At 37.0% G+C, this 24,300-nt stretch overlaps 2 protein-coding genes and 1 non-coding gene across 5 annotated transcripts in view; 2 read left to right on the forward strand and 1 right to left on the reverse strand.

Annotated features, from left to right (window-relative positions):
• Window positions 1-24,300, forward strand: part of LOC106673069 (M-phase inducer phosphatase-like) — a 124,416-nt gene that overhangs the window by 51,247 nt on the left and 48,869 nt on the right. The window lies entirely within an intron of this gene.
• Window positions 981-20,701, reverse strand: LOC106673070 (uncharacterized protein PF11_0213-like). 3 transcript variants are annotated; one of them, XM_024226465.1, is made up of 5 exons: window positions 17,962-18,735; window positions 17,665-17,909; window positions 17,350-17,592; window positions 17,144-17,264; window positions 981-1,373 (listed from the first exon to the last, which is right to left on the reverse strand). In XM_024226465.1, exons 1-4 carry the CDS (start codon window positions 18,625-18,627, stop codon window positions 17,159-17,161), a joined length of 1,260 nt encoding a protein of 419 aa, XP_024082233.1. In that variant the 5' UTR covers window positions 18,628-18,735; the 3' UTR covers window positions 981-1,373; window positions 17,144-17,158. The 3 variants fall into 3 exon arrangements, with proteins under 3 accessions (XP_024082233.1, XP_014260498.1, XP_014260497.1); XM_014405012.2 differs by lacking the exon at window positions 981-1,373 and adding an exon at window positions 1,579-1,749; XM_014405011.2 differs by lacking the exon at window positions 981-1,373 and adding an exon at window positions 20,645-20,701 and having other exon boundaries at window positions 17,115-17,264; window positions 17,962-18,673.
• Window positions 15,253-15,324, forward strand: Trnad-guc. The gene has a single exon. It is a non-coding gene; the product is annotated as a tRNA-Asp (tRNA).

The raw sequence follows: 24,300 nt of genomic DNA on the forward strand, positions 1-24,300 counted from the left end.
GTGAGATGCGGTCGGGTGTGATGTAGGTTTCAGAAAAACATTTTCTTTATCGTGCCAACGTTTCGATCTTTTATTGAGATCATCTNAGAAATACTTTGTTTGAATATAAAATATATTTTGCATTGTATAAATTCACTTATCCACATCCTAAATGTATTTGTTAAATGTAAACATTGTTTGTAAATCCCAGGCCCTGAAGATGATCTCAATAAAAGATCGAAACGTTGGCACGACAAAGAAAATGTTTTTCTGAAACCTACATCACACCCGACCGCATCTCACGATATCTGAATAACTATTGTTTAAATTATACAAATACATGTAGGATGTGGAAAAAAGTGAATTTATACGATGCTAGAAATTTCAGAATCAATCAAAGTATTTGTACTCAACACGACACCCAATAATGATACATCTACTTAGAAAACAAACACTTTGGGTGAGTACAAATTCGGAGCTGTGATAGAAATAAAAAAGAGAGTGTTACAGAGATGACAAAAATGTGTGTGTGTGTGTGTGAGAGAGAGAGAGAGAGAGAGAGAGAGAGAGAGAGAGAGAGAGAGAGAGAAAGAGATGAAATAGACAGAGAAAAAGTGAGAGATGAGATGGAGAGAAATAAAAAAGAGATCGTTAGAGAGATGATAAAAACGTTAGAGAGTAATAGAGACGGAGATAGATAGAAAGATGGTAGAGAGATAGATAGAGTGATAGAGATAGATAGAGAAAAAGAGACAGAGAGAGGGGGAGAGTGAGTGAGAGATAGAGAAAGAGAAGAACTGTTTAACTCAAAATTTCAAACCATCGTTTACTTCAAAGTTAAACATGAACTTACATTTAAAATACTGAAACCTGTCGTATTTTCATTGTTTTCAAAGTTAAAATGTTACGGTTTTTTCATTCTAGAATAATAAACTCTTAATTTTGCCAAATCAATTTTGATATTTGAATAAAGTGATTACGATTGTTATACTGCTTGATTCAAAATAGTTATAATTCTGGTAATGCATTTCGCTTTTCTTTCAAAACTCAACACTGGCAGTCTTCCTTCCTCACGACGAAAGAAGGGTCACGGACGATGAGTTCCGTGTCCTTCCTTTCCGATAATCAAGGAAACTAAAAACATAAGGTGGTCAAGATAAGGACGGTTACAGACGACCGCGCACCAACGCAGGACGACAGATGCCCTGGATGTGGAGGATTTGACGACTTCCTTCCTTCCTTTCCTCGCTGCCTGGAAGGATTCAGAAAACAAGCCTCTTCAACACCCCCAACAGCTGTGTATTGGTGCACCTCCCAATAATAAGTGGCCAGTTATCTTATGGGCAACACTCTCAGAGTCTGAAATCTCACCTTGATGTCCAGAGGTGATGAACCTGCACACAAATACAATAAGCCCACCAATCAAGATGGAATGCCGAAGCGCATCAAATGGGCGGGAGGAGCAAAACTAGGTTTAAAGTTTATGGTGGTTGGTCGATTTGCTTCAACTGAATGCAGCGTTGTGGATGACTTTTCCCGGTTTGTCCGGTTGGTAATCTTAAAACAGTTGGAAAAAATCATTGAAAGTGAAATAAGAAATTAAGAGTTTTTACAGTTTTATTTAACGCTATTAATACATAATTGCTTAATAGAACTAAAAGTTTAAGCATTTAATATATCATGGGCGTTGGGTTCTTTATTTAATTCTCTCTCGATCATTACGTTCTTTACGTCTGTTTTGGGACACTATCCTTCACCATCTGTACTGAACTAGAAAAAACTGGAGATATCAACAAGTTTAAAAAAAAAGTATGTTCATCTCGATTCTTAAAGTCAAATTTCTAGAAGGAAAACAAAAGGTGTGGACTACGTTAGATCGTTCTGTAAATATTGTTCGTTCGACATGGCATGTAAAGACTTTAGTTTTTTATCAACTAATTAACTGTTAAACATTCTTCGTTTCTTAAATTTATTTTACAATTTTGCTATCAATTAAAACTGTTCCATGAAAAACGACGAGATATTATCAGGTCTTTGCGTTGCTACTTTGCTCGTAAGAAGCTTTTAACGACGCCAATTAAGCGTATATCGCACTTTACAAATACATCACCACTTTGAGAATGATTTCGTAATTCGGGTAAATAAATAAAAAAAAAAAAAAATCGGGATGCAGACGTTGAAAAAGGCCGGCGCCGGAGGACAAAGAAATGAACCTGTCACCTTCCAGCCCTCTGCAAATAGCCGATGTCTTTCCCTTGGGACCTCCGGGACGTTTCCCAAGCCCGTTTCTACCTAAGGAAAGCGACGGTTGGAATACTTTGTTTTAGCTTTCTGATAGAGAAGCGCCGGGACTAGCTTTACCCAAGGTCGACTGGCTTCGGACCGACTAGCTTCTCACACGGCATCAGTCGTCTCATCCACGTCCGACCGCTCTCACGCATCTCACTAACATGTAAGTGTTAACCGGATAATTAATTCTAAACTCGGACTTTATTTTGTGACAAGAAAGTCTCTGTACAGTCAACAATTTTTCTCTAGCATGGGGCCTTATGGTGGAATTTGAACTTATATTGATACAGCCTGTCCCACGGTTCGAGTGATTCGGCTTCCCGGTCTCGGCTCGTTATGACAGCTGTTATTCCCGACGTTAATTGTTACTTCGAATTTCCGCAATATTTAAAGTGAGAATTTCTGTTTAATACGCCTATTCTCGAAACCAGGGGGAGTTTTCCCTTTTTCCCTTTTTTGTCGAAAAATGAGAGAAAATCCTCGGCCGCACAGGTAGCTCCGGGCATTTAAACTTTTAAAAGGACGCACCAATTTGCCATGCTGGGTAAAACTCGGAAGGGGTTGTACAAACAAATCTTTTCGGCATTTTTTGGAAGTAAGTAATAAAGGCGCTCCGCCTTAAACGTTATTACGAGGCTGTAAATCAACTCTAAAGCTTTTCTGGGGTTTAAAGCCGATTTTTACGGGATGTTTTTAGATTATTTTTTAATGCTATCAGGCATCTGGATGCTGCTTCAGTAATTATCTGCCTTTAATAGCAAATTTTTAAGATGAGAATTTATTTCTATTAATTTAAGTTGATTTAATTTCAGACTTTAATGCAATAGTTAGTTCATTTTCTAATTTAATTTTTTAACGTAATTTAATTATTTTATTTATTTTAATTAATTATTCTTTTTATCTAAGGTTTTTAGTAGAGATGAAAAATTAGTGTCACGAGCGGGATTTGAACCCATGACCTTCGGCTCAATACGCCGCTACTCACTTGAGCTATCGTGAATTCGATCCACTCGGACATCAACTCCTCATTAAATTCGAAGTTCCTCACAACCAAAAAACCTTAGATAAAAAGAATAATTTATTGGAATAAGTAATATGGTCAGTTATGACCACAAAAAAATTGATTAATTTTATTTATTGCTATCTGTACAAACCATACATTGAGCACATAGTATAGTTATAATACAAATTTGACTGATGTGTCACACCAGGAGGCAGTGGGGCGAGAAACCAACCAGGGGTTGAACAAGGGCAGAGGAATAGTTTAGAGTGGAAATTGAAGAAGCGTGTTTGGATTAGATCTTTCACGAGTGGGACTTTAAAATATTTATGGATCGTTTGATTGGTGAATTAGAAGGAGCACTGAGGATACGGCGGAGAACTGTCGATTGAAAGGATTAAATTAGTTGGATTTTAGATGATTCGGCCGAGCCCCACAGTTCGACTTCTTAACTCCAAATAGGTCAGACCAGTGTTTTATAAGCGGTTAGTTTTTTATGTATGCTTAGTGTTGATTTTGGTGCTAGGAGGTGTGTGAGTAGTTCATTTCTTTTGTCAAGTTGTTGTTTTTTAATCTTGTATGTAGGTTCCATGTAAGTGTGCTGAGTAAAGCCCTAGAAAGCAGATTTGTTCATTGGAGATATTACCATGTTATTAATGTGCACTGGTAGGCAGGTTTGACGTTTCAGCGTAAATGTAACTGTTGGCTCTTTGCTCATTCAGCCTGATCCACGCCTATAAGTGCACCAGTTGGTAATGAGGTAGAGAATTTAATTTTTTAATAACGAAAAACTTTATTCTTTAGTAGTGATTTGGTGTTATGTCAAGGGAAATGTGTTAATGTCAGACGGCCGTATCAGGGCATCCATTATAACTTTATATTGATCCAAAAACTCATTCAAACCCAATAATTTAAAAAACCTATTGTTACGGTTAACTATAGGAATTCATTTAATAATAAAATGTGGTATGTATTAAGCCAACTGAGAAATGTTAATATACGACGGAGGGTTTGGCGGACAAAACATTCCCATTTTTTTTGTTTGGTATGCCGAAGAAGGAGGCCCTCAAAAGGACGTCTCCATTCCTCGGGTCTCCCTCGACCCAGAAAACAGGTCGCAATGAAGGAATGCGGTTTTTAAATCGTACCTCTATGCCGACGACTTCCAATGTCCTTCCATCCCTCTGATCTTCATTTGGCTATCCCCAGAATTCAGGAAGATCTGAATTAAATGAATCGGCACGTAAAACAAACGACAAATTAAATGGTAGAAAGTGCAAATCCATTGTTATAGGATCTTGTCATCCCCTCAAATACGTACCCCCATCCTCCTTTTCAGCATCAACAACCAGCCTATCTCATTCTGTTCCACGTTAAAAACCTCCGTGTTACCTTCGACCAAAACCTTTCCTGGAAACCATACATTTCCGGACTCAGTATTAGAACCCTCATTCAATTCCGCTAGTCCTGTCTCCTTCTACCTTCACTCGTTAACTTATTGTCTCCTCCTTCACCTTTCCCCTCTTCGATTACAGCTGTGTTGCTTATGGAGGACTTACGTAGGAACAAGAAGAGCGTCTGAAAAGCATCTATCCTGGCTTTATCCCTCCTTCCGTATAAAGTATTTCCTAGGCTCCTTCCTTTACCAATCCATAAACTCTAGTCGACCTCACTATATTTTCAAGGTACTTCAGTTCAAATCCTTCATCCACTCTCTTAACACCCGCTCGTTTCCCAATGACCAACCCTCCTCGTTATAAAACTTGCATATTGGACAGGTCCCTCATAGCTCGATTCCTGGAATTCTCTGCCTTTGTCAATCCGCAAAGCTTCCATACCTCTTTTAAATCCCTTCTGTACCAACACATCTCCCTCCAAACAGAGACAACATAATTCACAATATTATTGGTGCTTTTGCTACATTAGAAAACTTGTTACCTTCCTTTTCTCATCTTTTAAGCTTACGATATGTGATTACGTTAGCAAAAGATAGAGAATGATCCTTACAATTGCTTCTATTATTTCTATTTTTTATAGTTGGTATTATGTGATTTAGTTCAACTTTTTTACTTGATTAACGTCAAACCTTCATGGGGGGATGTCGGTGGCCGCAACGGTTAGGCACTGTAAGGTAAGGTCCCGGGTTCGAATCCAGCGGCCCTGCATTCGAACTCGACATACTTACAAATGGGCTTTTTTTCAAAAACACTGGCACCCTGAGGGTTTATATGACCTCTGCTGTTGCGAACCCTCGTAAAAAAAAGATGACAAAAAGTTAAAAAAAGTAAGTCAAAACGTCATTAAGTGCTAGATTTGTAAAAGATTTTATGACGTTTTTGTTATTTTTAGGGCTCTAGTCCCAGAACAAAGTATTCACACACACACACACACACACACTCTCTCTCTCTCTCTCTCTCTCTCTCTCTCTCTCTCTCTCTCTCTCTCGTTAATTTCGTAAATTGGAAGGACTTGGATTGCTACACCTTCAACGTATCTATTTCTCTACCAATATCTCTTGGAAACTACGCTTTCTGCAATTTCAAGTGGCATAGCACCTTTTTCACTGATGTATTAATAAATAACGTTAACGTGTTAAACTCGATTTATTCAAGGCGGCATCGGAAAATCTAAATAATCTAATAAGATGTCCATGCATATAGAGATATATGCCGTTGTAAGGATACATATTACATTCATAACATCAAGTCTAAAGACAGCCGGTTATTCTTATCAACGTACAATTCCATTGATTAGGACCTTTCTCCCGACCTCTTGACGTTGTTCGTGGATTAATGCAATGAGGGATTTTCCGTTGAGCCGTGAAGGAATGCGAGCCGAGCTTCTTTCGTCGGTTTACGTCCGTACCAGCGGATCACGGCCTCGAACAAGAGCCCAGCCCCAAAAGAGGGCCTGACAAAAAAGACCTCAGAACAGGTCGGACACTTCCTGGAAACGGTTCCCCCTTTGAGCTCCGGCCACAAGTGGCATCCCCCGAAGCTCAGGTGAACCCGACAACGGTTGCCACAATGGTCGATGCATATCAATTTAAAAATTCATTATATAAAAAAATAAATTTCAATTTGAAAGTGTATCAACCGTCTAGCAAGTAAACGCGTGGTTTTTATATGTTGAAAAAAGAACAACATAATAAAAGACAATTTCGTTTTCGTTGATTGATTGATTGTAGAGTTCTGGCGAAGTGAGAACTGTGATTTATCTTTTTTGTTTGCTGGTTGATGAACCTGTAATTTGATCGTTACCTCTTATCATTTTGGTCCGCTTATCCTTGCCTCGCCTTCCGATTGCCTATAAGGTGTGTACAAAAAACCGACAAACAACAAACAAAATGGGTTACCATTCTCTGCACAAACATTGGGTCATTTCATTAAAAAAGACGAACTAAATATAAATCTACTTGACTTACACTTCGAAATGTCTCATACTTTCAACAACATTAGTAATGTTTGTTTAAACAAAATACACGCAGACACAAAACGATTACACTCTGAACAGAAAACCTAAAAAAGAAAATCCAACTAAAAAAAACATCCCAAACCCAGCCCTCGCATTACACTTCACTGGACAACACATGCGTGAACCTAACAAACACGAAATTCAACAAAAACAAAATTACTACAAAAAGGATTCAAGCGCAACGCCAAATCTACGTAACAGAACAAATCTTTACCAAAACAGTAATAGGCATAAAGGCAGCGATCAACTCACGGAACAACAACATTGCAAACATAACAGAAAAATAAATCACACATTCACTCACAAAACGACCCAAACGTCAAAAACTCATTAAAAAACAGAAAAGAAAACAAGGATAAATGACTAACTTATCACAAGAGCAGACAAAAGTAACGCCACAATATATTATAGCACAATCAACGATTTTATAAAGAGTTTTGAGTGCATAAAGAAAAACAGTGATTACATAAAAAACTAATTTCCAAAAAAAAAACATATCTGAATTATAAATAAACTTCAAACCAGCCCCCGCATACAAACTTAAAATTAAATGTTAATAAAAATAATACCCTGGTGTAATATTCTTTTTCATCCACGAATTTATTCATGAAATAAAATGGTTGGCATGAGATTAAGGCGATCAACAATCACGTTCGTTCCAATCTGTACAAATCTATTTTCAATCATTTTTCCTGTTAAATTAAAGTGTTGTTGTTGAAGTTCTACTTTTTAGCTCAGTGTTTACTAAACTGTTTTCCTTTGTTTATCTTTACTGGTTACTAGGAATGTTTGTCCAAAGAAAACAAGTCCTACTGAGTTTCTTTAAGCAAAGCAATATTTTTCTTTCTGCTACACATATAATACCACTTCCATGTAATATTTACTATGTAGCAAAATTGTATATTATTAGATTAGTGGTTTTCGATCAAAAAATCGAACAGGGCGAGGGAATTTATTTATGAAAGGAAACCACTGTTCAATAATAATATTGAAATCATCGACTAGGCTTGATTACTTTTGCAATGTGTAATAAATAAAAGACATTTGGGGTCATTTAACTCTATTAAAATCAATCCATTCATTTCTTGTATTAATTATAAACTCAAAACTTTAAATTTATTTTGATCGTTTCAGATCAAACTTTTTGTCTGCCTATACGCAAGGGAAGAAAGAACAAAATGATCGGTATCGATCAGGTTTGTCACCAAGAGACAACAAGGAAAAATTTCCACATTTAAAACTTTATTATTGATGTGGTGTTTAATGACCGTTAGTTAATGATTATTTGGAGATCGTGAGATGCGGTCTGGTGTGACGTAGGTTTTAGAAAAACATTTTCTTTATCCTGCCAACGTTTCGATCTTTATTGAGATCATCTTCAGGGCTCAGTGTTTGCTTTCCGTGTCATTCTTGTGTGTCGTGTTGAGAGTGCACTTAAAGAAGAGTAAAGAATAAATAAAGAATAAAGATCGAAACGTTAATAAAGAAAATGTTTTTCTAAACTCTACGTCACACCAAACCGCATTTCACGATTTCCAAATAATAATTTATTATTGAGTCGTATGAAAATTTAATCTTAAAGCACTTTAATTGATTTGAAGTCAAAATATTTTTCTTTTGACAGAGGGAATAATAATTTATTGTAGCGTTTTGTGGTATGGGATATACTGGGCATTGAGAACTGGCTTAAAATCTTTCAACAAATGAAAATTATCCAAAAGTTAACAGTTATTTGTTACGTACTGTTGTATACTTATAGTATTGGGTGGTAATTTTGACTATGGACACTTACACTACAATTGAAGAATGTGTACTAAAACAATTTTAACTGATAAAACACGACTTGAAAAACTGGCTGAAGCGATAAAAAAAATATTCTTTATTGTATCTTATATTGGAATCTGTTCAAAAGATGCGGGAGGGCATGGAAAAACCGTTGGGCGAGAAAGGCTCCTCGAAGGCGGAAGGAGAAAAAATAAACCTCTGGATTTTAAACTTAAACCTCGGCATGTCGTGGGCTGAGAGGATGAACCGGGCCCATTAATAAAACGGGTCCATATGTGCCGGAGCCGTTGGGTTTGAAAATTCGAAAGCTCCAATCGGTGGGTCGAGAGAATAAGACTCCCACTACTTCTTCAGCCAGACGGTTGAGATCTCCAGATTTGCCGCTGGCCCTGAAACAAAGGCAGATGCAGCTCCTTGCGGTCAGGTGCACCACGAATCACATGGATACGCACAGATTTCTGCCCCACCTGCGCCTCCTCCGTACACCTGACGCGCCTCCTTAAAACCGAACTTGATTTTGTCGAAACCCTCTGAGCCTTTGGTCGTCTCAGCCAAGACAATAACTCACTCAGAGATCTTTACATGCAACAACATACAACTTTGTTTTTTTTTCATCCATCAAAACAAATTACAGACGTTTGCACATCAAATACAAGATCACTCTAACACACAAATACGATTACTCCTCCCAACAATTACCACGTAGGCGATTGAAAAGAATATACATAAGAGATCTGTTGAATGATTAATATATTATTAATAGTTAGCTTTCTCGATGATGCCGTGTCACAATCACAAATTTAAATCTACTGGTTGTGTATAATACGAGGATATGCCGGTTGGACCAATGGATTGTGAACGCGACCCCCTTAGACCAATATTTGTAGCCCGGTACGACTAACGATGAGTTGATTACTGAACTGCTTCACCCAACAGCCGATGAAAAACTCAGCAGATAAATCAAATTACAACTCAGTTTTCAGGCTATTGACATTTAATAAATTTTGAATGAAATTCAATTTTTTTTATTATATTTATTTGATATTTACGACTACAAATATTGAATTAAGTAAGTATGTAATAATAATAACTGTTTAACACTTAAATCTTTTCCATCTTCACTCAAGGAGAAGGCCACTCGTTTCAATCGTCTTGGAGGATTTTCAGGTAGGGTTGGAAGTGATAAATGTCGTACTAATAGATTATTGTGTATGTTCACTGATTGATGAAATTTTTATAGCGGGTTTTGATGAGGTCGTGTACCAACGGGATATGTAGATCGTTATGAATAGTGTATTTGAAACGTAAAAAGGAACATTTATAATTTGACGGAGGATTTTAGATTTGATTGATTGGAGACGTTGAAATAGGAATCCTTGGTTGAGCCCCACACTTGACCATCGTATGCCCAAGGCCTTGTCATTGTCTTATAAAATTAAAAGTTTGCTAATGTATAATTTTGATCGTGAGTCAAATAGTCTTTAATAATTTATAACGTCGGTTTGTTTGCTGTCTTTTCAATCTTGTGTGATCTTGTGTGGAAATTCCAAGTCGGTCTTTTATGCACGAAAAGCCCAAGATAACGCACAAGGTAAGCAATGGGATTCCATTTATACTCACTGCAGGACAGATATTTTTACGTCTGGTGTGACGTAGGTTTTAGAAAAAATTTTCTTTATCGTGCCAACGTTTCGATCTTTATTGAGATCATCTTCAGGTTTCAAAGTGTTTGTTTTCCGTGTAGATGTGTCATTGTGTATCGTGTTGAGAGCTCGTTAGGTTTATCTTCATTCTCCATTTTGCGAATTGTAATTGTGTTGTAATTTAATTTGTGTAATTCATTCGGTTGTTGTAAGTGTTGAGTGCTAATTGAAGGGTCTGAATTACGTGTATGGATCGCTGTGAATATCAGCGAATGTATGTATTGAAATGTTAACATGTCTAGGAATATCTGCAGTGTATATTGAAAATAGAAATAGGCCAAATATGTTTACGTGAGGAACCCCGCCCAAATGCGTATATAAGGTGAGAATTCAGTTCCCTGACGGTCCGGGAAAATCGTTCCGTCAGATAAGATCTCAGTATGAGAAAGTACGTATGAGGGAGGATGTTCTTCAGTTTCCAAAGCAAGCCCGAGTGCCAAACTCGATCCCTAACCATCTCTAATTTAATGAAATAATAAACATGTAATTACTAAAAGTACATTTTCTTCGGCCAAACAGACAGTTGTAGACAGCGTGTAATGATTCCGCAATATTCGTAGTTCATATTCGGTGCGGTTCAAGCCATATTTGTGGGGAAACGCGCAGTCCCCTTCTATGTAATTTGTGAGGACAAAGTAGCTAAATTTCATCACTTCTACATGTGCATCGGCCATCAATGATACACGTTGCGTTATACATGCGTTATAAATGCGTTTTTGCGTTATACACATATGTTGGGGGTAAAATGTTCGGCGCAATGCATGGCATGAAGTTAGTTTTTCACAGGATTACGGAGGTTTCGTGTTTTGGTCCAACCTAGAATCCCTCTATACAGTTCTAAATTAAAATAAAAAAAATCAAACCAGAAACCTTAATTAATAAAAGGCGGACCTCTAGAGTATACCGTTGTATTTTTTTTTTATTTATTCGAATTGGTGTTGGCATCGACTTAAAAAAATGCGAGACCAAACGACACTCTCGCACGTGTTTACCCTGGAGTTTCGATTATCATCTACGTGCCACACCTGGTCTGCAAGCGCCACGACCACCTGACTTAGTGATTGGAAATCGGTGGTCCTAACAGGTATGCTGCGGCCGGGCGAAATGTGCATTTGGCCGTTAAATTTTTCCGGAACAGATTGGGTTGGGCCCGTAGACTCGGCTCAAGGGACGACAGATTGTTTCCGACCCCGCCCCACAGATTTTCTTAATTGGACCTAAAACTTCAAAAAGTCCAATGTATGATCTTAATGGTACCGGTTAAAAAAAATGATCTTCGACCCGTATTGTTTGATTGTCGCTCGGAGAATTCTGTTTGCACAACTGCCAGTTTTGACGAAACACATGCAAACTGATGTTTGTGACTTGTACCTGGATAGAAATGTTCAGCAAAAAAGGGGGCACATTAAGAGGTTTTAAATTCAAGCATAAATGCAGCATAAAAGAAGACACTAATACATTAATTGCGCAGTTTGTTTATTTAATTTAGTTATGCACTTTTGTTTAAATTTCCCTAAGTGGCAAACATTTATAGAAAAGAATTAAATTACATAATCATATTTCACTGAAACAAACTCAATCAATTTTTATTTTAATGTTCATAGATGAACAAGATTTGAAGAAACCGTCCAAAGTTGTTCCAACACGACAAGAATTTTTGGGTTGGGTTATTTAGGTTTTAGGATTTACGATAGTTCATAACTATCAAATACGGTTTTCACATTTTTTCTACCATCCATTGGTCGACTTGTAGACCAAACGTTTGGTGAAAGACATCGACTTATTGAGCCTAAAAAACTTGTCATTTTACAAATTTAATTCACGTAATTTAATTTAAGTATAGATCAATTGCGAAAATGGGAGTAGTTCACGAGAGAAAATATGCGGTCTGAAAGAGGAAAAATGAGTGAGAGATAGACATACAGCTAATCTCATGAGATTCTAGTATTTTTTTTTATATAAATAGGTTTTCAAAATGTACATAACATCACATAACTGACTAGTACAACACCACTACGTCTAATCAAATGCAACTAACTGTTTTGCTTCCGGCTTTGACAGGTTTGCGAAGGGCAGATAAATTGCGAGTAATGGAATACGGGTAATGTATTAATTGTGCAAATTAATTATTCTTTTTATCTGAGGTCTTGGTTGAAATAAAAAAGTTAGCCTCACGAGCGGGATTCGAACCCACTTCACAGTGGAAATTTACAAGAAATAAGAATGTTGGAGAGTATAAAAATATTCCACAGCACTACAGTCGAAACCTCATGAAATCTATGCCACGTCTTGCCACGATTTCAATTTATATTATCGAATGCACGCGGGGATCAACGCGAGAGGAGGAAATACACCTTACTGACTTGAATATTTTTTCATTGCTTCCATAGCAACATTTTTGGTGAAATTGTTTTAATCAGTTTAATTTTTTAATCTTTTTTCTTTTATTTAAAAATATCTAGTAAACAACAAAAAATAAAAATTTATCTGATAAACATTGACGATTTTTTTCCCAATGGGAGTTCACAGAAGTCACCCACCCAATGTCTCGGTCCGAAAAGCCCTTTTGGATGTATTTTGGGTGCGGATTAAGATGCGAATCGGGACCCTTCTTGATGAGTAGTGTCAATGCAAGACTAAATTTATTCGTACTTAAACTTAATTCTTAATTTCAACTTATATTATCGAATGTACGCGGTGATCAATGCGAGAGGATGAAATACTCCTTACTGGCTTGAATATTTTTTCATTGCTTCCATAGCAACATTTTTGGTAAAATTGTTTTACTCAGATAAATTTTTTTATCTTATATTAATTAATTCTTATTTAAATAATAATATCTAGTAAACAAAAAAATAAAAATTATAACGATTGCAAGTATTTACTAAAATAAACAAGGGTGGCCACTTTTTTTTACTATTAGTGGATAGAATAATGTGTCAACTAATAATTTTTTTAATACACATAGTTATCATCTAGTTCTGTTTTTCACACAATACTCAGGTAAACCTTGACTTATTCGTTTAATTAAATTAATCCTTTAAATTAATTAGTCATAGGAATAATTGAATCGGGATTGGAGTTTACTATTAGGACAAACCTTGACGATTTTTTTTCAACAAAGAGTTCACATAAGTCATATCAACCTCCAATGTCCCCGGTCCGAAAAGCCCTTTTGGATGTACTTTGGGTACCGATTAAGGTTTGGTAAGATTCGAATCGGGACCCTTCTTGTTGAGTGGTGTCATTGCAAGACTAAACTTACTCGTACTTAAACTTAATTCTCAACTTGATTATGCTTGAAACAATAGGTATAAGTAGATGTTCTTATTTTTTAACCTTATGAATTATTAATAATAGTTTCAAAGTCGTTAGGAATTTTGTATATTTCTCGAATGCTTCGATGCAACTGAGTTATTTTCTTTCATATTTGTCTTATCCTGGATTTTAAGTATAAAATTTTAATATTAAAAGCTGACATTAATTATATATGTGTAGTGTTTAGTGACCGTTAATTAATGATTATTTAGAGATCGTGAGATGCGGTCTGATGTGATGTAGGTTTAGAAAAATATTTTCTTAATCGTGCCAACGTTTCCATCTTTATTGAGATCATCTTCAGGGCCTGGGATTTACAAACATTGTTTAAATTTAACAAATACATGTAGGATGTGGAAAAAAGTGAATATATACGATGCAAAATATATTATTTATATTCAATCAAAGTATTTTTACTCACTCAAAGTGTTTGTCTTCTGTGTAATTGTGCCATTCTTGCGTGTCGTGTTGAGAGTGCCGTCTTTTCACCTTAAAGAAGCCGACGCCTTATACAAAAATGTCTTTTCTATACCGGCTTCCTTCCCCACTTCTTCAAAATCCAACGTATATAAACACAAAATAGCAATATCTCACTGGCACTCTCAACACGATACGCAAGAATGGCACAATTACACAGAAGACAAACACTGAGTGAGTAGAAATACTTTGATTGAATATAAATAATATATTTTGCATTGTATAAATTCACTTTTTTCCACATCCTACATGTATTTGTTAAATGTAAGCAATGTAAATCCCAGGCCCTGAAGATGATCTCAATAAAGATCGAAACGTTGGCACGATAAAGAAAATGTTTTTCTGAAACCTACATCACACCAGACCGCATCTCACGATCTCTGAATAATTATCGATTAACGGTCACTAATCATCACACGTTGTTTAAATTATCCAAATACACGTAAGATGAATTTGAATTTATAAAATGATGAACACAATATAGAAATTTTAGGTTTGATCCAAGTATTTTTACTCACTCAAAGTGAACTGAGTTTTCCATTATTGTCGGTCCCTTTCACCTCAAACAAGCCTACTACTCATAGAAAAATGAATTTCTATCCCTACTTCCTTCCCCACCTTCAAAATTAAACATATATAAACATAAAACATTAATATCTCACTAACACTCACATCAGTGACACAACTGCACAGAAAACACACTGAGTCTGTACAAATTTTAAATCTAAAATTTCTTTATTGTGTACATCATTATATCTTATGATTTTCTTGAAATTTGTATAATTGAAACATTGGCACGATAAAGAAAACGTTTTCGTAAACACAGAAGACAAACACTTTGAGCCCTAAAGATAATCTCATTAAAGATCGAAACGTTGGCACGATAAAGAAAATGTTTTTCTGAAACCTACATCACACCAGACCGCATCCCACAATTTCTAAATAAATATCGATTAACGGTCACTAATCACCACACACACGTTTTTGTAAACCTACATCACAACAGAATCTCACGATGTCTAAATAATCATTAATTAAAGATAATTTGTAATTTGCTTAACATTAAATAGTGAAATATTTTTCACCGAGATTAAATTGATTATTCAACATAGTTATTATTGTATTTATATTAAACAATTGGTAAATAAAATTTCAAATTATGAGCAACTATTCCTAGAACGTGATTAATGTCCCATATGTACTGTGGTTGGGAACTAACAGCCAGATTCCTCGGTAGTATAGTGGTCAGTATCCCCGCCTGTCACGCGGGAGACCGGGGTTCGATTCCCCGCCGGGGAGGATAATTTTTTTTAAATTCTAACTTTTGTTCCTTTTTAACGTTTTAAGTCTCTTACAGATATCATCCTTTTAATATAAATATGGCAGTTTTATTTTTTGAAATATTCAATTTGAGGAAAAAAGTGCGGAAAACCACGATCTTGTTAGCACATTCTGCATCTGTCATCAAATGAATAACTAAGATATTAATAGGGTATTGTTAAGAATAGAATAGTTACAAAAATGTATCGCCGCTTGTTTACATTGTATTCAATAATGTAAATTTCTACATAAATATTACTGTGTGGTGGTTAATGACCGTTAATCGATAATTATTCAGAAATCGTGAGATGCGGTCTGGTGTGCCTTATCACCCAGACCGCATCTCACGATTTCTGAATAATAAATATTACTATTAACACAATATTATCCCAGTACTGTCACAGTAGTACGCCCTTCAGTCTCCTGTTTTTTTTTTATTTGTCATAGTGGAGGTTTTTGATTTCGTAATTGAATTAATTATTAGGCTATATTTAGTGCATTATGTATGCAGTCGATCCAAGTTCCCGGAATGTTTACTATTCTAAAAGCTTTATTTTGGACAGATTGAAGTTTATTATAATTGTATACACTTTAGGTTTTTATAATTAGGCGGGATTTGTTGTTGAGGATGGAGAAAACGCTAAGGTAAATTATTTTAATCATTATACTTTTTTTGCTTTAGGTTCGGTGGTTTTAGAGTGAAAGGGGGAGGCACAGACGTAATATAAATACCCCACTGCCTCCCCAATTTTTAGCTGTGCATTTGGAATGAAAGGACCGTATTTATTAGCGAGAATGAGAGCGGGTCTTCGGCAGAATATGGAGTACCGTGAAACCCGCCAAACTAAGTTTAGGCTAAGTTTGAATGCGTGGGGTATGAGTCAGTTGTAGAGCCTTATCACTCACGTGTGGAGGGGTAAATACAATTAGAAATAATGAAATAAATAAAAATATAATTTAAAAAAAGCACGCGTGTTGGTGAAAACGTAAGGTGCCGGCAATAGCCTTGGTAGACTGCCGAAAAAAGTATACTTTTTATCTAAGGTCTTGATTGAGATAAAATAGTTAGTGCCACGTGCGGGATTCATACCCACGCTGCTGCCCTAACAACTTGAGCTATCATGACATTACGGTGGTTAGAGCAGCGGCGTATTGAGCCGAAGGTCGTGGGTTCGAATCCCGCTCGTGATACTTGCTTTTTCATCTCAGCCAAGACTTAGATCAAAAGTATAATTAATTAAAATAATACGTTCAATTATGATTACTAAATACGTATATGGGCTAAGGTAAATCTTCCCTAAGATAAATAAACCCGGTTGACCATGGGATGACCTCGTTACCAACCGATGCACTGTACGTACAGTATTGGCCTTATTTATATATATTTATTAAGTGTGGGTTTGTAATTTCTAACAAAGTGAGACCGAAAATAATTACTATGACGACTCGTAGGATGCGGAAGGGTATGAGCAGAAAAAATACAGTTTCCTTTCCTGATCATCCTGATTTGACTATTATGAAAAAACACAAGAGGGAAATATTTTTCTACTCTCTAAAATCAGTTTCTCGAAAGAATTGGAAATTATACCTGGTAAGTTGCCAAGAGGTCAGTGCTTTTACCAAACGACCGAATCTATCGGCCTAGCTTGATATACCCTTCACTTGCCTACCTAAAAATGTTTTGCTATTTCCTATCCGGCTTTCACTCTTTTGTGCTTAAAATATCAAAAATTTCTAAAATCATTAACTCAAAAAGAATAATGATGAAAGAGATCCCGAAACAAAATTTTTATTTTACCCTGTGAGGAACCTATCACGATTCCAATAGTCGGCTTTCGTGTATCTTGCGGTTCCCCATGTCCGTCTGCCCTTGTGAGGACAATACCTTGACGGTGCAGTCATGCCTGTAGATGAGGGACCTGCAATAGAAGAGATTAATAATTAACCCAGAAGCTTAAGTTTAGAGAAATTAACGGTTGACGATATCATAGATAAACTACTCACTTCCTCTCCTGGATCGGTTCGGATTCCCAGTTGGCCGCCATTTTGGTCAGTGGCTCAAGGCGGCCCATGTTGTCCTGGATGTTGGACAGTTCATTATTCATTAACTTCTCGAGGGTGTCCAGTGTGGCTTTGTAACCAGCGGACGCGTCCTCCCGCGAGTTCCTCAGCTTATTCTCGAGGTCGAAGGTGAAACTGGACACGGTCAACGGCCTGCACAAGGGGTCCGACGTGTGGTCATTAAAACTAAGAAAAAGGAGAAATGCTCAAATAGAATCAATACAGTTTAGCATTATCATGGGCCATATGAACACCTACCTAGAATGGGCTGTGTATGGCCTGCCAAGTGAGATGGGGTTGTCCAGGAAGACGTCGGAAGCGACGGACGGCAGCATCAGTCTGGTGGCACTGGACTTTTCCTGTTCCTCGACTTCCTTCCTTTCCTTCTCCAGCGCGAGTCTGGTTTCGGCCAATTCTTTCCTCATTGAGGACAGTTCGCCTTGCAACTTCTCCAGTCTGTCTTTCAGGTAGTCCGAACCATTTTCCCCTTCGTTGTAGCAGACCTGAAAAATCCGCGTGAGTAATTCCCAAATGAACGAATAAAAATCGATTTACATGATTATGAAAGCAGTTGTCGTCATCGCAGAATTCGCTGCCTTCTTTTCCAGCGTCTTCTTTCTTTTCCTCTTTGTCTGTACTTTCGTCCTCTTTAGAACTCAACGCGCCTTTGTCTTTGGTCGGAAGTTCCGTGGAATAACAGGTGTTTTCGTTACCGCTGGGCTGAGTCCAAAATTTCGCATTGTTCTCATTTTTGAAAATGGAGTTGAGCCACTTGAGATCGTCCTGCTGGAGGCAGTCGTTCCTGTTGTCCTCGCTTTCCGTCTGGTCTTCCGCCGAATCCGCATCGGACTTTCTTTTTTCTTCGGTGTCTTCGCTCGCCTTTTCCTCGTCGTCGTTCTTCTCGCTCGAATCGTTCTTTTCGTTACAGCTGCTCGACGACTCGCTAAAGTCGTCGAGAGAGCCGATGCCCGCATATCTCTGCGAGTTATATATGTTGTCGGAGTACTCTTGTTTTCCCTGATTTTTCTTCATTCTATCACTGCTCGTGTTCGACGTCGTCTCGTTTTCGCTCTCGTCTCCGGATGTCTCCGACTTCTCTTCTATGATCTTCTTGTCGTGGGCCTTTTTCATTTCCTTCTTTTGCTGTGTGCTTGGAGCGTCCCAGTACTTGTCCCTCCTCGCTGATCGATATAGATATTCATCTTCGCTCGACGAAAGCATTCTGTTATCAAAAGTTTCTTCTTTTCGTAATAGCCGAATTCTATAACTAAGGTAAATGATAGATTATTTAAATTTGTACATAAAACATATGATCATGGGAAAATATGTTTAATTCGTTTTTAAAATGTTTTTCTTATTAGATTTGTGTACTTATCTTCGTCATAAGACTTTTTCTTGGGCAAACACCTTTTTCTTAAAATTCATGTATCTCTCATAGTAGTCCTAAATTTACTAACTAACTTAACTTTTCTATTGATTTGAAGTAATAAATTTCACAATGTATAGGTGTATATGTATGTATTTTTAGCTGACAACGTTTTTTATTTTTATGAACCTCTTCTAATAACAATAATCAAATATTTTGTTTTAAATTTAGACATAATATAGGAATGCCTCCTCCCGCCACAAATGATAATGGTCTTTTTTCCATGGTATTGTATTCATATCAGAGGGATGGTATAAGGTCATGGTCAGTCGTGCATTAACGAGGTAGAGCCAACCCCGTTTCACGCCCGGCTAATGAAGCCTTGGTCACAGTTCCGCCCAGACCTCTTCACGTTCGCCACCAACTTCAACACAAAGTAAATTTTTGAATTGTACAGTGAAAACCATAATAAAACCAATATTACTGATCCAGTGCTACAGTTTTAAAATAAAGCTGAACCGTTTTCTCAGTATCATGTAATTTATTCTTAAGATTTCGCTTGTTCTACGCAAGAGCAAAAAGGTATGTTTTTCTGTTTGGAATTAAATTAGTAACTCAAGTTTGAAAATATGAAAAGTCACATCTGCATGTACAAAAAGTTTAGCACACTTTAACACTATGGTATCAGTAGGCAACACGGGTGTATTTTTGTATCTTCGTACGGTTTTTGAGGGTGGAAAGTACAGTATAACGTGTCAAGAAGAAACGTGCACATTAGTATGCCGACCGAAAAGCATATCGTACTCTTTAGACGTAAAGGTGACTCCGAGTTTGGTAGAAAATAAAGCTGTAAACAGTTCAATGAGCCGTTTTATATGGATGTCTCAACCTAGGTTTTATTCCAACAGTAGGCCCAGGTTACAGCGTCTTATTATTATTAATTAATTTTTTCGTTCTCATTATTTATTTAATTTGTAATTGAAGCAGACCAGTTTGGATTTTTTGGGTTTATCGTATGGTTGCACATTCCGATCTCATCTGTAAACGATTTTCTTATGGATAGTTTTTGTTATCATTTGGGACAGAACTGCTAGGTCGTCAGCAAAATTCGCCAACTGAAGAGAAGAGAGCTTAGGGTAGCCAGAGGTTTATTTAGCAATAAGTCGTCAATTTATATTATTTTAGCATTTCACGTAAGACAAAACATAGCGTATTTATGACGAAAGGTGTGGTCTGGCCGTTTTCACTCTTGCCTGAAGAACTCCTCGAGGCACTGGGAACAACCACTGGGCAGTGAGCGCGGCCGGTAGTTCGCAGTTGACATGACAGATAGCGGAATTAGCACGGGACTCCAATGTTGACGATCCCCTGGAACTTTATTGACATTTTCAATATTCGAGCTTATTTTAAATGTTTAAGATTAAAAAAAAAGGTAATGGGCTATAAATGGTAACTTTTTAAAAAGTTTCAAGATCAATTAAATAAATCACGCCAACATTTAAAATTAGACAAAGCGGATTTTTCCAGGAAAAGTTACTAGAGGTGTGTACTAATTGTGTCCGTGGTCTGAAGAGCCTTATAATTCCTCTTATAAACTTAGCGATGCCGGTGGTTACTCTTGCGGTGGTTACTGCGTCCTGCTCTTTCCGTCTCTACAGTTTTCGGCTCTACGAATGGCATTTGTTTCGTGAGAAGAAAGAAATCCTGGCCTGGTAAGTGCTAGCCGGCTCTCGATTGTAGAATTGATATACGAGGTCCACGCCCTGTTCCAAGAAAGTTTCCCGAAAGGAGTTTTTTCTCCCCGACATGGGAACTCGACCGCCCTAAACCCTCCTAATGATCCCTAGACGATTACTGCCTCGAATGCATTACCTGTGGAAGAATTTCTTTCGTTATTATCTTGTGGAATTTCGTCTCACGCATGTCTTGAACAACGTCCCATCGCGATTTCCATAAACTGGCGTCTGAATAACTCTAAAACGCTTTCACAGTGGTTGGATTATTACGTAAAAACACGTTTTAAGATAAAATGTCTCATACTCATCAAACTACAATCAGATCGGAGCCAGTTAGGATTGCCTACAGTTTTGCAAACTTTCAAAGAAATGGGTTATCATAATTATGTAATATGTGTTGTTCTGTTTTTTAACTAAAGTTATTGAAACTTTTTATTAAATATTTTTCGATTTTTTCGTTCAATTTAATAAGAGTGTGAAGTATAAAGAAAATGTATAAATATGTATTTATATACGGGGTTCATTGTAGTACGTACCGTACGTGTTGGACGCTTAAAACTTTGCTTAAATGGACTATCAAATTTTCCTAGCCATGCCCAGACATAGTATCAAATCGTCCGTTGTATGGAGACCCAAATTGAGAAATGGCTCAAGGGGATGGGCCAATGAGCCCGAAACGTACAAAATAAAGAAATATTTATGCCTCTGAACACTCGGGTGTTTATGGCATCCTTAGTGGCATCCTCTACGAAATAATTTCATATACCCCCTAAGCAGATGTTATAACTCATATAATAATATAACTAATAATTATTCCTCCACGCCGTGAAAAACGAAATCCACTGTAATGTGTATTTTATTTTATTTATAACTCCAACAGAATGAATGTACAAGAGGGGTAGTAAAAAAAGCACATAATAACAAAAAGAAACAAATGAATAATTAAGCAATAATAACAAAAACACATGGCTTAAGGATTCATGGCAAGTATACGTTTTTATTTAACTTTAACTGAGTGCAAAAAATCGTGAAATACATCTATTTCATTGGAATAATAATTCACCAACCTTATTATCCTTGGTAGGGGGGAGTTTAGTCCATATTCTGTTTTGCAATGTGGAACAAAGAACAATTTATGGTTCCTTAGTGTTCGCTTAGTTCCTTATCCTTAGTGATAAATCTTTATAAGTTCTGGATATCAAGGGCCCCATTCCACAATTTCCAACCCCAAATCAGATCAGCAGAAATACGGCGGGAGCTAAGCTACTCTAGACTAAGCCAGTTCAATCTTTCCACGTAATTCAAATTTGCAAGACCAAATATGAAGGCCATTATCCTGGTTGTTTTCCTTTGTACTTTTTCTAAGTCACTAATCTCACCAACGTAGTAAGGGGCCTACACAACCCTTGTGTATTGCAGATGGCTACGCACGAGGGATTGATTTTAAATTCCAAGACATTTTTAAAATCTCTAGAAAATCTAGTAATAAAACCAAGATTGCGTAGAGCCTTACCTCGAATTTGTTTGATATGATCACTGAAATCGTCCTTTCTTTGAAAACGACACCAAGGTCGGAGATAGTGTCAACCTCTTCTAATCTCTGCCCATCAATGAAATAATCAAAACGAGGTAGGATATTTTTAGTAAATATAATTACCTTACATTTGTTAACATTCAAAGGAAGACGATTCTGCTCACACCAATTAATGAAGCAGTCCAGTTCCCCCGGAAACTAACTGTTGGGTGATTTCTTCGTGTGTTAGGGCTGGTGAATTTATAATCATTGTGTTCTGCCCTCAGAAATCATAAGACCGCTTAAGATGGCGTCTGCCAGACCAATCCTGCTGGCAAGGAAAGGCCAATCAAAATGACCGGTACTGCCGAATTGCACCGTAATATTTCTTTAACCACGCAACCTTCTCCTGAATGGAATACATTTTAATTTAAGTGTTTGCCAGGGCTTAAGAAATCCGTTAATTGGAATATTAAGAAACTTGCTCCAGAGAACAAGCAGGTAGTTATTGTTGTTCCTATGGTGCATCAAAAAATATGTACGGCGTAATAGCTTTAACGTGGCCAACCGTTAAAGTTCGTCGAGGAAGCTGAGAAAAGTTGCATTCCCGGCGACTAATATCAATGTCTTCTAAAGTGATCACTGGAAATGAGGATTATTATTGTATTATTGATATAATTTAATTCAAAAATACTTAAACAGTTATCAAAATTATTAATAAATTAATTAATGGTTATTAAAATTTGCCAAAGAGTTGTCGTGAGTATCGTAGGGATTATTGTTCAATAACCTCTCCCCCACTGATGTCACCACAGTCCATTGAATAGAAGTGAATTAATGTAATCAATCCGTCCTGACAAAGGCGGTGAGCGGGTGTCTGAGCAGCTGAAACTCCAACACATGAGGGCCATATGTTTACTACTCGGTCATACGCTTGCTTGCCACCGATCGATACTTATGCACACACGTGTACCACGGCCGCAGGTGTGGAAAGAGGCAGGTACGATTTTCCACTTGTTCCGTTTTTCCGGTTTAACCAATTCTGCCTCAAGAAATGAATGAGCCACATTCGACTAGTCAATAAGACTAATTCCGATATGTTTAATAATAAAATAAAATAGTACGTGTAATAATTATTTACTCTCTTTCTCCTCTCAAACTCTCTCATTTGTATCATCTGTGTAACACTCTTTTTCATTCTCTCTCTCTCTCTCTCTCTCTCTCTCTTTCTTTCTTTCTTTCTTTCTTTCTTTCTTTCTTACACTCTCTATCTCTTAACTTATCTTTCTCATTCCTCTCTATCTCATCTCTCACTTTTTCTCTCCCTATTTCATCACTCTCTCTCTCTCTCTCTCTTTCTCTCTGTCAATATCTGTCTTTCTTAGTCATTCTCTCTCTCTCTCTCTCTCTCTCTCTCTCTCTCTCTCTCTCTCTCTCTCTGACATTTTTATCATATCTCTAACTCTCTTTTTTATTTCTCTTTTCACGTCTCTCTCTCTCTTATTCTCTTTCTTTCTCACTGTCTCTCTCTCTCTTTCTCTATGCCATCTCTCTCCCACTATTTCTCTTTATTACTCTCTCTAATCTCATTTCTATCTCATCTCTTTAACATTTTCTTTTTCTCATTTCTCTCTATCTCATCTCTCCCTCTTTCTCTCTCTATCACTCTATCTCTCTCACTCACTCTCTCTCTCTCACTCTCTCTCTCTCTCTCTCTCTCATCTTATTTCTGTCTCATCTTCTCATCTATATCGGACTTTCTCTTTCTCATTTCTCTCTACATACTCCCTCCCTAACTCTCCTTTTTATTTCTCTTTTCATCTCTCTCTTTCTCTCTCTCTCTCTCTTTTTCTTACTCTCTCTCCCCCTTTCCCTCACCTCTCTCTTTTCTCTCTTTTTCTCTCTTTCTCTCTCTCTTATTCTTTTTCCTTCTCACTTTCTATCTCTTTCTTACTCCCCCCTTTCCCTCACCTCTCTCTTTCTCTCTCTCTCTCTTCCCTCTCACTCTTGTTAACTGTTTCTTTCCTTCTCACTCTTTATGTATTATTGTGTCAACTACTCGGACGCTCAATCCGTCGTTCCGCATCCAGTCTTTTTCAATCACTCACTCTCACTTGCTCTCCCTCTACTTGTTTCATATTTTCATTTCACTTATTCTTTGTGTAGGCCTATTTCAGTGTCTGTATGCGCGTTTCTTATAGATTTGAAACTATTGATTATACATTGGAGATCGTCTACAATCATTTCATGATTTGCGTATTACCTTTGTTTGAACGGGA

Source organism: Cimex lectularius, unplaced genomic scaffold (genome assembly GCF_000648675.2).
Source record: "Cimex lectularius strain Harlan isolate CLEC.00 unplaced genomic scaffold, Clec_2.1 scaffold99, whole genome shotgun sequence".
Taxonomy (NCBI): domain Eukaryota; kingdom Metazoa; phylum Arthropoda; class Insecta; order Hemiptera; family Cimicidae; genus Cimex; species Cimex lectularius.